At 35.0% G+C, this 13,511-nt stretch overlaps 1 protein-coding gene across 3 annotated transcripts in view; it reads right to left on the bottom strand.

The window, feature by feature from the left end:
• Positions 1-13,511, bottom strand: part of BANK1 (B cell scaffold protein with ankyrin repeats 1) — a 328,432-nt gene that overhangs the window by 283,183 nt on the left and 31,738 nt on the right. For all 3 annotated transcript variants that reach the window (XM_033105338.1, XM_033105337.1, XM_033105339.1), the window contains exon 2: positions 9,705-10,103. In XM_033105338.1, coding sequence (XP_032961229.1) covers positions 9,705-10,103 — 399 coding nt within the window. The remainder of the gene's footprint in view (positions 1-9,704; positions 10,104-13,511) is intronic.

The following is a 13,511-nucleotide window of genomic DNA, read 5'->3' as shown; positions in this document are numbered from 1 at the left end:
TCATGTGGCCAACATTACTCTGATACCAAAACTTGGTAAGGATAACACAAAAAAAGAAAATTACAGACATATCTCTGATGAATATAGACGCAAAAATCCTAAACAAAATTCGAGCAAATCGAATGCAACAATGCATTAAAAAGATTATTCATCACAACCAAGTGGGGTTCATCCCAGGGGCACAAGGATGGTTCAACATATGTAAATACATCAATGTGATACATCACATAAACAAAGTAAAGGACAAAAATCATATGATTATATCTATTGATGCAGAAATAGCATTGGACAAGACACAACATCCATTTATGATTAAAACACTTAATAAAATAGGTATAGAAGGAAAATATCTTAACATAATAAAGGCCATATGACAAACCCTCAGCTACTATCATAATTAACGGTGAAAAACTTTTGCTCTACCTTCAGGAACATGACACTGCTGTCCCTATCACCTATGCTTTTCAACATAGTGTTGGAAGTCCTCGCCAAGCAATCAGGCAAGAGAAAGAAATAAAAGGCATCCAAATTGGGAAAGAAGAAGTTAAATTGTCACTCTGCAGATGACATGATGCTATATATAGAAAACCCTAAAGACTCCACAAAAAAGCTATTAGAAACAATAACCGAATACAGTAAAGTTACCAGCTACAAAATCAACGTACAAAAGTCCATTGCATTCCTATATACTAACAATGAAACCTCAGAAAAAGAAATAAAAAAACAAATAAAAAACAATTTCTGTGGCAGTTACAATAAAAAGAATGAAATAACTAGGAATAAACTTAACAAAGGATGTGAAAGACCTATATGCTGAAAACTATATTTTTAAAAGAAATTGAAGACAATACAAAGAAATGAAAAGATACTCTGTGCTCATGGATATGGAAGAATCAACATAGTTAAAATGGCCATTTTACCCAAAGCAATATACAGATATAATGCAATCCCCATCAAAATCTCAATGGCATATTTTTAGAGTAGTAGAACAAAAAATCATCAGATTTGTATGGAACCACAAAAGACCCCGAATAGCCAAAGCAATCTTAAGAAAAAAGAATAATGCTGGAGGTATCAAACTCCCTGACTTTAGCTTGTACTACAGGACTACAATAATCAAAACAGCATGGTATTGGCAGAAAAACAGACACATAGGTCAATGGAATAGAATTGAGAACCAGAAATAAACCCACATAAATATTAACAGAAAATTTTTGACAGAGCAAAAAGCATAGAATGGAGAAAAGTCAGCCTCCTCAATAAATGGTGCTGGGAGAATTGGAAAGCCACATGCAAAAGAATGAAACTGGACTGCTATCTGTCACTATGTACCAAAATTAATTTAAAATCGATCAAAGACCTAAACATAAGACCTGAAACAATAAACTGCATAGAAGAAAACATAGGTACTAAACTTATGGACATTGGGTTCAAAGAGCATTTTATGAATTTGACTGCAAAGGTAAGAGAAGTAAAAGCTAAAATAAATGAATGGGACTACATCAAACTAAAAAGCTGCTGCACAGCAAAGGAAACCATCGACAAAATAAAGAGGCAACCAACTGAATGGGAGAAGATCTTTGCAAACAGTGCCTCCGATAAGGGGCTAATATCCAAAATATACAAGGAACTCATGAAACTCAACAACAAAAAAACAAACAACCCAATTGAAAAATGGGCAGATGACCTGAAGAGACATTTCTCCAAAGAGGACATACAAATGGACAGATGAAAAAATGCTCAACATCACTAATCATCAGAGAAATGCAAATAAAAACCACAATGATATATCACCTCACCCCAGTTAGAATGGCTATCAACAACAAGACAAATAGTAACAAGTGTTGGAGAGGCTGTGGAGAAAATGGAACCTTCATACACTATTGGTGGGAACGCAGATTGGTGTAGCCACTGTGGAAAGCACTGTGGAGGTTCCTGAAAAAATTACGAATAGAATTACCATATGACCCAGCAATCCCTCTCCTGGGTATCTACCCAGAAAATCTGAAAACATTTATCCATAAAGACATGTGTGCTTCAATGTTCGTTATAGCTTTATTTACGGTGGCCAAGACATGGAAACAACCAAAGTGTCCTTTGATAGATGAATGGATAAAGAAGTTGTGGTATATATACACAATGGAATACTATTCGTCAGTAAGAAAAGATGAAATAGTACCATTTGTGACAACAGGTATGGATCTTGAGATTCTAATGCTCAGCGAAATAAGTCAGACAGAAAAAGTAGAGAACCATATGATTTCACTGATTTGTGGTATATAAAACTAAAAACAACAAAAGAACAAGACAAACAAATGTAGAAACAGAAACTCATAGACATAGACAACAGTTTAAGGGTTACTAGGAGGTAAGAGGAGGGGGGCTCTAGAAGAGGGTAAACGGAGTCTAATATATGGTGATGGAAGGAGAACTGACTCTGGGTGGTGAACACACAATGGGATTTATAGATGATGTAGTACAGAATTGTACACCTGAAATCTATGTAACTTTACTAACAATTGTCATCCCTATAAACTTTAATTTTAAAAAAAGTAATACAAAACAATTAAAATAGTAAATTATACCATAGAAAATACATTTTTTAAAAATTCAAAGGTTGTCCTTTGAAAAGACAAGTGGAATTGATAAATTTCTGGGGAGGTTAATTGATACAAAAAAGAAGACACAAATTATCTTAGAAATAAAAAAAGAGCACACAATTTTGTATACAGCTGATATAAAAATAAAGAAATGTTATATAGAATTTTATGTTAGCAAATTTGAAAACAATTGAAATCAGCAAATTCCTAGAAAAATAAAATAACAAAATGACTCAAATAGAAAATCTGAATGGTTCCAAAACTCTTAAACATATTTACCTGAAACAGTCAAAGAACATTTCATTCACAATGGAAAAAATAATATGGAGTCTGAACTCACTGTACACAGAATTAATTCCAGATGGATGTCATACTTTAATGAAAAAGTCAAAAGTTTCAAATTTTAGAATATATATATATATATATATATATATATATATATATATATATATCCTAAGAGATATATATAAGATATATATGAGAGATAATGAGAGATATCTAGGATATATATATATATATATATATATATATATATATATATATATATCCTAAGAGAGACAAAGATTTCTTAGACAGGATATATAAATAGTAAACTAAAAGAAAAATACTGATATATATATATATATATATATATATATATATATATATATATATATATATAATTAAATGAGCTTTTGCTTATCAAAATTTTAAACTGTAGCCGTATTTCCTAGTCCAGCATCCAATTCAGGATTATATGTCGTATGCAGTTTTTGTAACTTTAGATTTCTTTAATCTGGAACAATAACTCATCCTTTCTTTTAGTTTCTTGACCTTAATGCTTTTTAAGAGTACAAAAATTTATGTTGTAGAATCCCCTTTAGTTTAGGTTTGTCTGATATTCCCTCATGATTAGATTAAGGTTGTGTATACTTGGCAAGAATAACACAGTAAACCTTCTCATGATTAACCATGTGAAAAGCCAGTACTTAAAAACACAATGTGTAGTCTTTGTTATTTTTTTTGGATATTCAGAATGCTGAAATGTTTTAGAAAGAAAGCTACCAGCCTTGCACTTTTAACATAGAAAGTGATAGGGAAAAGAAAATGAATTGTCAAAAATAATTACAAGGAATGAGAATCATAAGTAAAAAATAAAATGTAATAGAATTAGAGATGAGAAAAATATTTTTCAAGCAGAAAGGATCTGAGATGAATTCAATGATAAAGCAGCTTTTCAGGTGATCTTGAAAGATAGCTGGGATTTTGACTGAAAATATGGGGAAGGGTACTCCAGATAAAGAGGACAGCATCTTACCAATGGTGTGAAGGGAGACTCTTTGCTCAGTGGGAGGTGATACCATTACCCTAGTTTGCAGCACGTGCCTACACTAATGACAGACACAGCCTAGGCTTCTATGCTGGAGCCATATTTCTGAGGAGCTGAAGGACCATGAAAAACAGATGGACTGCATTTGAAAGGCCATAAGACCTCATCGTCCTGAGAACCAGAGTTCCTACAGCAGTACATGGCTCAGATGGGAAGAAAAAAAAACACATGCTTCTGCATAGTTTGTTCCTGCTGTTTTGTTGTTGTTTACCTTGCTTTGCTTTTCCAATAACTCTACTGTTACATTTTTATTTTTCACTTTAGGCTTCTTTTAGGCTTAATGAAGCCAAAAGTTTGAAATCCTTTGTTTAGTAATATGAAAACACAACAAAAATGTTAACGTTTTCTACGAAAAAATTAGCAGTTTCCCCACTACCATTAACTTGACAATAAAGAAAATACAGAAAAATATGAAATATCAAGATATGAAATAAATATGAAATATAAATATATTTTCATATAAATATGAGAATATAAAATAAAGCTTGGAGAGAGCTGACTCAACTGTTGAGAGCAAACCAGAATGCCTGAAACGGTCCTAAAGCAGAAAACACAAGAATACAGAACAAAGCGCAAAGTAGGAAGGAAACCCAACACTTGTCACCTGATCACAGAAACTGGTAAACTTTCTTTTTAAGGGGAGGATATATAAACTACAAAGTACACAATGGTAACATTCAAAAATCTTAGTTGTTTTTACCTAAATTTGAGATAAAACAATGTATATTATATATAAACAATGCTGTATGAAAACTATGTATATGGATATACTAGAAGGAGAAAATGAGCTGAAGACCCAAAAATAAAGAAAGAAGACAGAAAAGGGAAGAAATATAGTCAAAATGGTAAAACCACACAGAGAAAGGTGGAAAACACATATAGGTTTATATTACTCATAATTTGGAAATTAAGGAGATTGGAAATATAGCTTTCTTAATTCCTAAGAAGGATATAAAATACTCAAAAACAAAACTAAAAATAATCCGGTTAAACATGAATTGCTGTATCTTTTTTCATCTTTTTTTAATATTAAAAACTTTTTTCTAGAATCTTTATCCATTATAAAATATATTCCTCTTTCATTACATTTTATAAAGTTTATCCTGATTTTTCTTTCTTATGTGAATATATTAGAACATTTAATTATTTCCATGAATTTCCTGGCATTTTTATTATTCTGTATCATATCAAACTTATTTCTGAGTAATAAGTTTCATTTCCTCTGTGTATAATTTCTCTATGGAATAGAAGAAAAGTAACAAAAGGACAATAAAATTGAATTCCACATCTTTCATTCTATTTCACTCATTTTTGGAAAACTAGTCTTTGTGTATTCTACACAAATGGAATATGAAATACAAAATAATTTAGCAGACCACTTAAGCTGTTTATTAAAATAAAATTTTTATTGCTTAGACTGTAACAATTAGTACGTAGTTTGGCAAGGGACATAACCCATACATAAAAGTTATTTTATGCATGGTTTGCAAACTGCTTAAAGATATACATTCTAATTGCATGTTACTAGTTCAGACAAATTTGTCACCTTTGAATATCTTTTCCCAAGCACATTATTGAATTTTCCATTCGTTAGGTGCATCTAAGTTTCTCTAAGAAATCAGAGTCTAAAACTTGAATGTGGGAAGATGAGAGCTAACAATGTCTTCAAAATAATCCTATGTTTTCCATACAGTGTAAGATTTTGTCAATAGGAATACAATTTAAAGATGTAGCAAAGCACTATTGACATATCTACCCAAAGGTACTTGTCAAAACAAAAACAAAACAAAACAAAACAAAAAGGTGTTCCTTTAATATTTTTACATAATAGTGACATAATTTAAGTGGCCAAAACAACTTGAGTTCTTCACAGAAATAGAAATGATGGGTATGGAGAAGCACTCAAAAATTTGCCACCAAAATTTGCCACCAATTTATGGTGCTCCTCTGTCTCAGGGGAGGAAATTATCATACAATTATTTGTGCTTTATGTTCATTTTATTATAATATTTTCATAATTTTTAATTGTAACATTTTTCCAAAAAAAAAAGAAAAAACTTAATGTACTGAGAATACTAAACAAAAAAACAAAACAAAAAAGAAAACAGAGATAATAAGAAACTTGAGGACTGCCAGTTTGAAAATTATAATGTAAAGTGAAATTTTCCCCTTTTTATTCCTTTTTATTCCAAAGCTTAGAAAATGAGAAACAATTATGCAAATGCTATGTTTATTGAAAATAGGAAATAGTGAAATCCTAAACCTCCAGATCAATGGAATGGTTCCAAAATCAGTGAACATTGAGCAAAAGAGTGTGCAGAAGGAAATAGAGAAAAGAAAGTTTGAAGACACTGTTGATGGGAATGCAGATTGGTGCAGCCTCCATGGAAGGTAGTGTGGAGGTTTCTCAAAAAATGAAGAATAGAATTACCTATGACCCAGCAATCCCTCTCCTGGGTATCTACCCCAAAAAATCTGAAAACATTTACCCATAAAGATATATGTGCTCTACTGTTCGTTGCAGCTTTATTTATGGTGGCCAAGACATGGAAACAATCAAAGTGTCCTTCGATAGATGAATGAATAAAGACGTTGTGGTATATATATACAATGGAATACTATTCTGCCATAAGAAAAGATGGAATAGTACCATTTGCAACAACATGGATGGATCTTGAGATTCTAATGCTAAGCGAAATAAGTCAGACAGAAAAAGTAGAGAACCATATGATTTCACTGATATGTGGTATATAAAACTGAAAACAGTAAAAGAGTAAGACAAACAAATGAAGAAACAAAACTCATAGACATAGACAATAGTGTAGTGGTTATCAGAGGGTAAAGGGGGAGGGAGGTGGTAGATGAGGGTAAAGGGGATCAAACATATGGTAATGGAAAGAGAACTGACTCTGGGTGGTGAACACACAATGTGAGAGAGACATAAATGATGTATTACAGAATTGTACACTTGAAATCTATGTAAATTTACTAACAATTGGCACCCCAATAAACTTTAAAAGAAAAAAAAAGGAAGAAAAGAAAGAATCCAGAAACTGCAGATTTCAATAAAAGCTAACAAACATACTTTCTTCTAAGGTAAGGGGTCATGCCTTATTATACTGTACACATGATTCAACAGTTTCAGGTAGAAGCATTTGAGGAAGCAGTTTCCAAACAGCAGAGAAAGTGAGGCTAAATGAGGAACTATGCAGAAAAGACATTTTTTGTAGAAAGCAGTTTGTATCTCTGGAAACAGAGAAGTCTCATTGTTTGGGGATGGGGGCACAGAGAGAGAGAGAGACAGAACATAACAAACAGCAAAACCCACATTGCCTATCTCCATGACTAGACCAAGAAAAACTTACTTTGTTCAGTGGTTCAAAAGAAAAACTGGAATAGCACAGGACCTATATAAAGATACTACAAGAAAAAGAGACAGAGACAAAAGAAAACCAATGGCATATCAGGAACACACACTAAAAACATGTTCTGTAAAAGAAGTGGAAAATTGTGACAATTTTGCCATGAATTTTCAAAACGTAGTAAATAGTAACCACCTCTTTGAAGCAATTATATAATTCAGAAATGCAAGGTGTCAGGAAGAGGTTAGGAAGACAAGAACAAGAGAACAACTTGCCAAATAGTGTAAGCTCCTGTTGGAAACAAATCTCCCAGTGGATAGTAGAGGATTGCAAACGATTGTAGCTCTGGACAGCTGCAATGCAACCTCATGAGATACCCTGTTCCAGAATTTCGCAACAAAGCCGTTCTTAGATTCCTCAACCAAAGAAACTGATAGAATTAGTGTTTGTTGTTTTAAGTTGCCAAATGTTAGGGTAACTTATTAGGCAACAATAGATAACCAAAACAAGGCTTGAAAGTATGGAATTTGAAGAGGCTGGAATGCTGGAAAATAAGAGAGGAATTTTTTAAGGGGAGTTGTGGATGTGCTGTGAGTCCCACTGTCCCCCCACAGTGGAGACTGAGGGATACCACCGTTCTCTCGCACAGTGATAAGAGTTTCCAGCAAACCATTTGAGACTGAGGTGTTCTCTGGATTTATAGAACACCGAAACTCGTGCTATACCCATGTTTGGAAGTGACAAAAGGCAAGAGGCTGTGACTGCATTGCTGCTCTGAGGGCAGGATGTCGATGGCTACCCTGGGAATGGCTTGCATGTACAGTTTGTCAACGGCAAAAGACAAAGGAATGGTTTTGCGTGAACCAGGTGGGAGAAAGGGCAGTCAGGAGATCACTCAGAGTGATTTTGATCAAAAGTGATACATGAGGGATCCATAGAAAACAACAGTTAGAATCCATAAGGGTTGGACCACCACAACTAGGAGCTTAGAGGAGAGGAAACATTCGTCTCATTCAGGATCTGCAGGTGAGACATGCTCAGTGAATGAGGCGATCTCCAAAGAACTCAGAAATACACTCCATGGAAAAGAGCCGACACTTAATGTCTGATATGGCCAATAGAAAATAAGAACCCCACCGCCTCCTTGTAGGAGAGGAAACCACAACTGGAGCACTTGGAGTTGAAGGCATAATGTGGGTTGGAAAAACCAGAGAAGGAGCTTACCACAGCACCCTTTCCACACCAAGCCTGAAGCAGAAGAGAACTGGGTGAAGGAGAAGGTTTAATATTAGTCAGCTTCAGAGTTTTGACTATTACATGGAACTAACTAATTAATTAATGAAGGAGACCTTATGTTCTGCTCTTTAGCATAATAGCTATATGATTAAAACTAAATTTGTTATTTGACATTAGTAAAATAACAGTATTTCATACCACAGTAATAGATATCATACAATTATCAACATAACAAAAGTTCTATCATACTAACCCAGAACTTCAGGCAGGTAATACGACATCAAGTCTCACGAATTAAGTAAGAACAAGCTTCCAGAACCAAACCGACATACAGCAGCATAGCAAACCATTTTTGTTCAACTAAGTATAATTTCATATAGGCTGCTCTAAGGAATATATTTACAAACCATTTTTGAACCACGGATAAGCCTTCATTGGAATATAGCTAAAAACTAAGAACCTTCATGCATTTTGAGGAAAGTGAAACATCCTGTTAAATAAAGTTGGGTTTCATTTCCCTTTTTTTTTTTTAATCCTAAAATCAGGTATTCATTGGTCCGAAAAACTTTCTATTTTTAGGAAACAATGAAAATGTCCTTCGATAGATGAATGGATAAAGAAGTTGTGGTATATATACACAATGGAATACTATTCAGCGGTAAGAAAAGATGATATAGGAACATTTGTGACAACATGGATGGATCTTGAGAGTATAATGCTAAGCGAAATAAGTCGGACAGAAAAAGCAGAGAACCATATGATTTCACTGATATGTGGTATATAAACCAAAAACAACCAAAGAACAAGACAAACAAATGAGAAACAAAAACTCATTTTAGACATAGACAATAGTTTAGTGGTTACCAGAAGATAAGGGGGGTGGGGGGTGGGAGATGAGGGTAAGTGGGATCAAATATATGGTGATGGAAGGAGAACTGACTCTGGGTGGTGGACACATAATGGGATTTATAGATGATGTAATACAGAATTGTACACCTGAAATCTATGTAATTTTACTAACAATTGTCACCCCAATAAACTTTTAAAAAATTTAAAAAGCCAAAAAAAAATCTGTCTATTTTTAATTATGAAAAATCAAAAAAAACAAAACAGATAAATAAGATTTGGCAACACTACCTCTGAATATGATGCTCTCGATTACAGAGATGTAGTCTTCGGGCCCCTGCTCAGTCGAGATCTCCCATCTGCCTTCAGAGATATTTAATACTTTGTAGAGCTGATCAGAACTCTTCACCCCACACAGCATGGTAACCACACTTTCTGGTGAATGAAGTACCTCTTCCAGAAGCTGACATTTCTTTGGAGTTAAGTCTTTAAGCAAGCTATCTGATAATATCAAAAGTTTACATTTGTAAGAGTTTAAACTCAGCAACTCCAAATCCCGAAGGGAGTAATTCTCCAAGCGATACAACAGGATAGCTTCCCTTTTCACTACATGTAAAAATACTTCCCTCAAGTACAGGGCCCATTCCTCAGCATCTTCTTCATATATCACTATGATGTCTTTTGTGTGTTCTAGAAAAAGAAAAAAAAATATATTAATTTTCTTATATTTGAAAGACTAACGGAAGATTATATTGCTATTTCTAAAAAAGTTTAATGTCCTCCCTTAGGGAATATATTAATTTGCTTATACAAGAGACTAATAATATAATTCAGATCATCCCCATCATATGGGATTAAACTCATCCTTCAGATGCAACACAGTTTAAGCTCTGTGCAAGTCCACGCTGTACTCACTGTACAAATGTGAATCTGGGATGCTCAACAGAAGTAAGTGAGAGGCCTGGTGGTAGAATGGAAAAAATATTCTGTGGATTAGGGCTGCTGGGCTACCAGGCATGGCTCTGCCAGTAACCAGAGTATTACCTAGATTACAATTTTTAACTCGTTGGAGTCATGGTTTCTTGTATTAAATAAAGGTTTTTACAAAAAAAAAAAAAAAAAAAAGCCGTATTTAATGCATTAGGTTATGCTTAGAAGAAATGAGAGAATTTACATTAGAGAATTTTAAGATCATTCTTCCAGGTAAAGATGAGTACATAAAGACAGATTATAGAATTACCATGCCCAGAAAACCAACAAAACAATATTTTTTTAAAAGAAATTCAATAGCAAAAAACTAAGCAGGTACTATCTCATGTCATAAATTAAAAAGTTCTGAGGAAATAAATAGAAAGTCCTGGTGGGGCAGTACTAATCCTAACTTATTTCCCACCCTAGAACTAGTATTGATGAAAAAAACTTGAGTTACCAAAACCTCCAGGCTTTCTCATGACATGAATATTATCTCTGAGGACAGATGTTTTCCCCTTCAACTCATTGATTCCTGTACAATGCCTAGCACAATTTCTTGAATAGATATTTGACAAAAATTTTTAAATATAGTTACGAATACAGAATGAAAAAAAATATTGGCAGAAAACATACGCTATGTGATGAATCAACAGTATAGTTGTTATTCTCTATGTAGTACCTCATCCAGCCTGAATGCTAAATAAATACTTGTTGAACAAATACAAACATGGTGTCACAATTCAGTATTTTTCTGTTTGAGGAACAGTAGAGGAAGGTTTTCTGTATATTTTAACTAACCAGAGTAATTGCTCTATAGTTATAATTGCAGTAAGATAAAAAGAAGAGTAATTTATATTATCAAGTGTTTAAAATAAACGAGGACTCTTCATGTTTTGCATTTGTTATTCACTTACTTCTCAAAATTAACTTATTAAAGTACTAATGTTATTTTCATTTTACAGATGAGAAAATAAAATTGATATTGGAATTAGGATTCCAACACAGGCAATCTGACCCTCCGAACAATTTGTACTTTTAACCTCTAACAACAGATGATACAATAACATTATTTAAAAGATCAAAATAGATTTTGTAGTGATATGAGCTAGATTAGTCAATCTGAAGCAGCCTATAAATTAATCTCAAGTATACAAAGCATGTGAAAGCTTACTGGGAATCTGGTTTCCTCTCAAGGGAAAGAAGGAAAAGACTGTATGATGCACTCCAAGAGTATGGTTATGTATGAAGAATTTATAGAACTTCCTTCTTGACTCTAAAAATTAAATCAATAAAATTATATAAGCTATGAGGGTGTATTAAAGAACAGAATGGATTTTAGAGATCATCAAAATGGCAGCGTGAGGTGAGCCTCTATAAAGCTTCCCTGGAATTTACAACTAATTGAACAACAATGACTCCACAAAGGACTCCCTGCACAGCAGACAGGAAAGACAAAGAGGCCCACTACTGAATTCACCTAAAGGTGGGCAAATCGCGCGAGCTGGGGAGGAGGGAAGGGAGAAGTGCAGAGATGGGGCTGCGCAGGCACAGGATGCAGACCTAGCTCAGTGCTCCGAGCTCGCTGCATCCTGGAACTACCGCAGCTGCGGGAGAGGGAAGAACTCGGACTGCTAGGGCTCCACTTATGGCCTACAGGGCTGAGGGGACAGCATATAACACGGCTGAACACAATGTTCACGGCAGAGACCTCGGAGAAAAGACTGAGAGAAGAAGGCTGAAAACAGTGGTTTAAGCCCTCACTGCTGAGCAAAGAATGGAAGCCTTAGGCACTGAGACTAGCCGCCTCCGCCCTACCCTCTCAAAGCTTGCCCCGCCCCCACCTGCCTGGTGCTAGAAGCGGAACAGTAGCAGTGTCAGATCAAAAGAACAGAATATTTGCTGTTCTGAGAACTGTGGACCGCAGACACAGATTTGCAGCCCACCTAGTTCCAGCAAAGGGGAGGGAGCTGTGGAAGCAGGACCAGCTGTGGCGATGGTTGCTGCCATTGCTCTGGGCCACTTCTCACAACTCACCCCGCCCCTGGTCCCACCTACCTGGACGGATCCCTGCAAGAGTCAACAGAACTGCTGAGACACACGGGCTCTGAATCTGGTGCAGGAAGAGCTTTGGAAATACAAAAGCTCTCCGCATACCCACACGGACACTGTGCTCTGTGAGCCAGGCAAACTATTAATAGAGGAGAAGCCCATCTCCTAGGGAATCCCCCCATTGTGTGAGAAGCTGGAATAGTGCAGAGAAAACATAGCACTACCATGTGAGAGACAAAAAAAAAAGGCTGCAGTCAGAGAGAAAATAAAAAATTCTACCAGCAAGTACTGGAAAACAAAAGAAAGTCCTCTTCCTATCAACCTGTTGCAGAAGCCACTCCTGTAGGAGTCTAGGAAGAGAAATAATAAATCAGTAATTGCCATGAATAACCCAGGCAACAAGACAGGTTAGAAAGAAAGTGAAAAGTCTCCAGAAAAGGAACTTAAAGATATGGAATTATGTGACTTAAATGACAGAGAATTCAAGATTGCAGTTCTGAAAAAACTCAACGAGATGCAAGAAAACACAGAAAGGCAGTTTAATGAACTCAGAAACACAATCAAAGAACAACATGAGCATTTTACGAAAGAGATTGAAATTTTAAAATACAACCAAATAGAATTTCTGGAGATTAAGAACTCAATAGGAGAAATTAAGAATGAAATAGCCAGCTTAGGTAGTAGAGTTGACCAGATGGAGGAAAGAATCAGTGACATCGAAGATAGAAACCTGGAAATTACACACATGGAAGAAGAAAGAACTGAACTCACCAAAAAAAAGGCACAGAGTAGCAGATTGGATCAAAAAACTAAACCCAACCATATGCTGTCTCCAAGAGACACATCTCAGCTACAAGGACAAGAACAGACTCAGCGTGAAAGGGTGGAAATTGACACTCCAAGCAAATGGTACCCAGAGGAAATGAGGTATAGCCATAATGATATCAGATGAAACAGACTTCAGGGTGAAAAAGACAAGAGACAAAGATGGACATTCCATAATGATAAAGGGGACTATACAACAAGAAGATATAACAGTCATCAATAATTATGCCCCCAATCAGGGAGCACTGAAAT

Source organism: Rhinolophus ferrumequinum, chromosome 5, assembly GCF_004115265.2.
Source record: "Rhinolophus ferrumequinum isolate MPI-CBG mRhiFer1 chromosome 5, mRhiFer1_v1.p, whole genome shotgun sequence".
In the NCBI taxonomy this organism is placed as follows: Eukaryota; Metazoa; Chordata; class Mammalia; order Chiroptera; family Rhinolophidae; genus Rhinolophus; species Rhinolophus ferrumequinum.
This window is presented reverse-complemented; position numbering and strand designations above follow the sequence as displayed.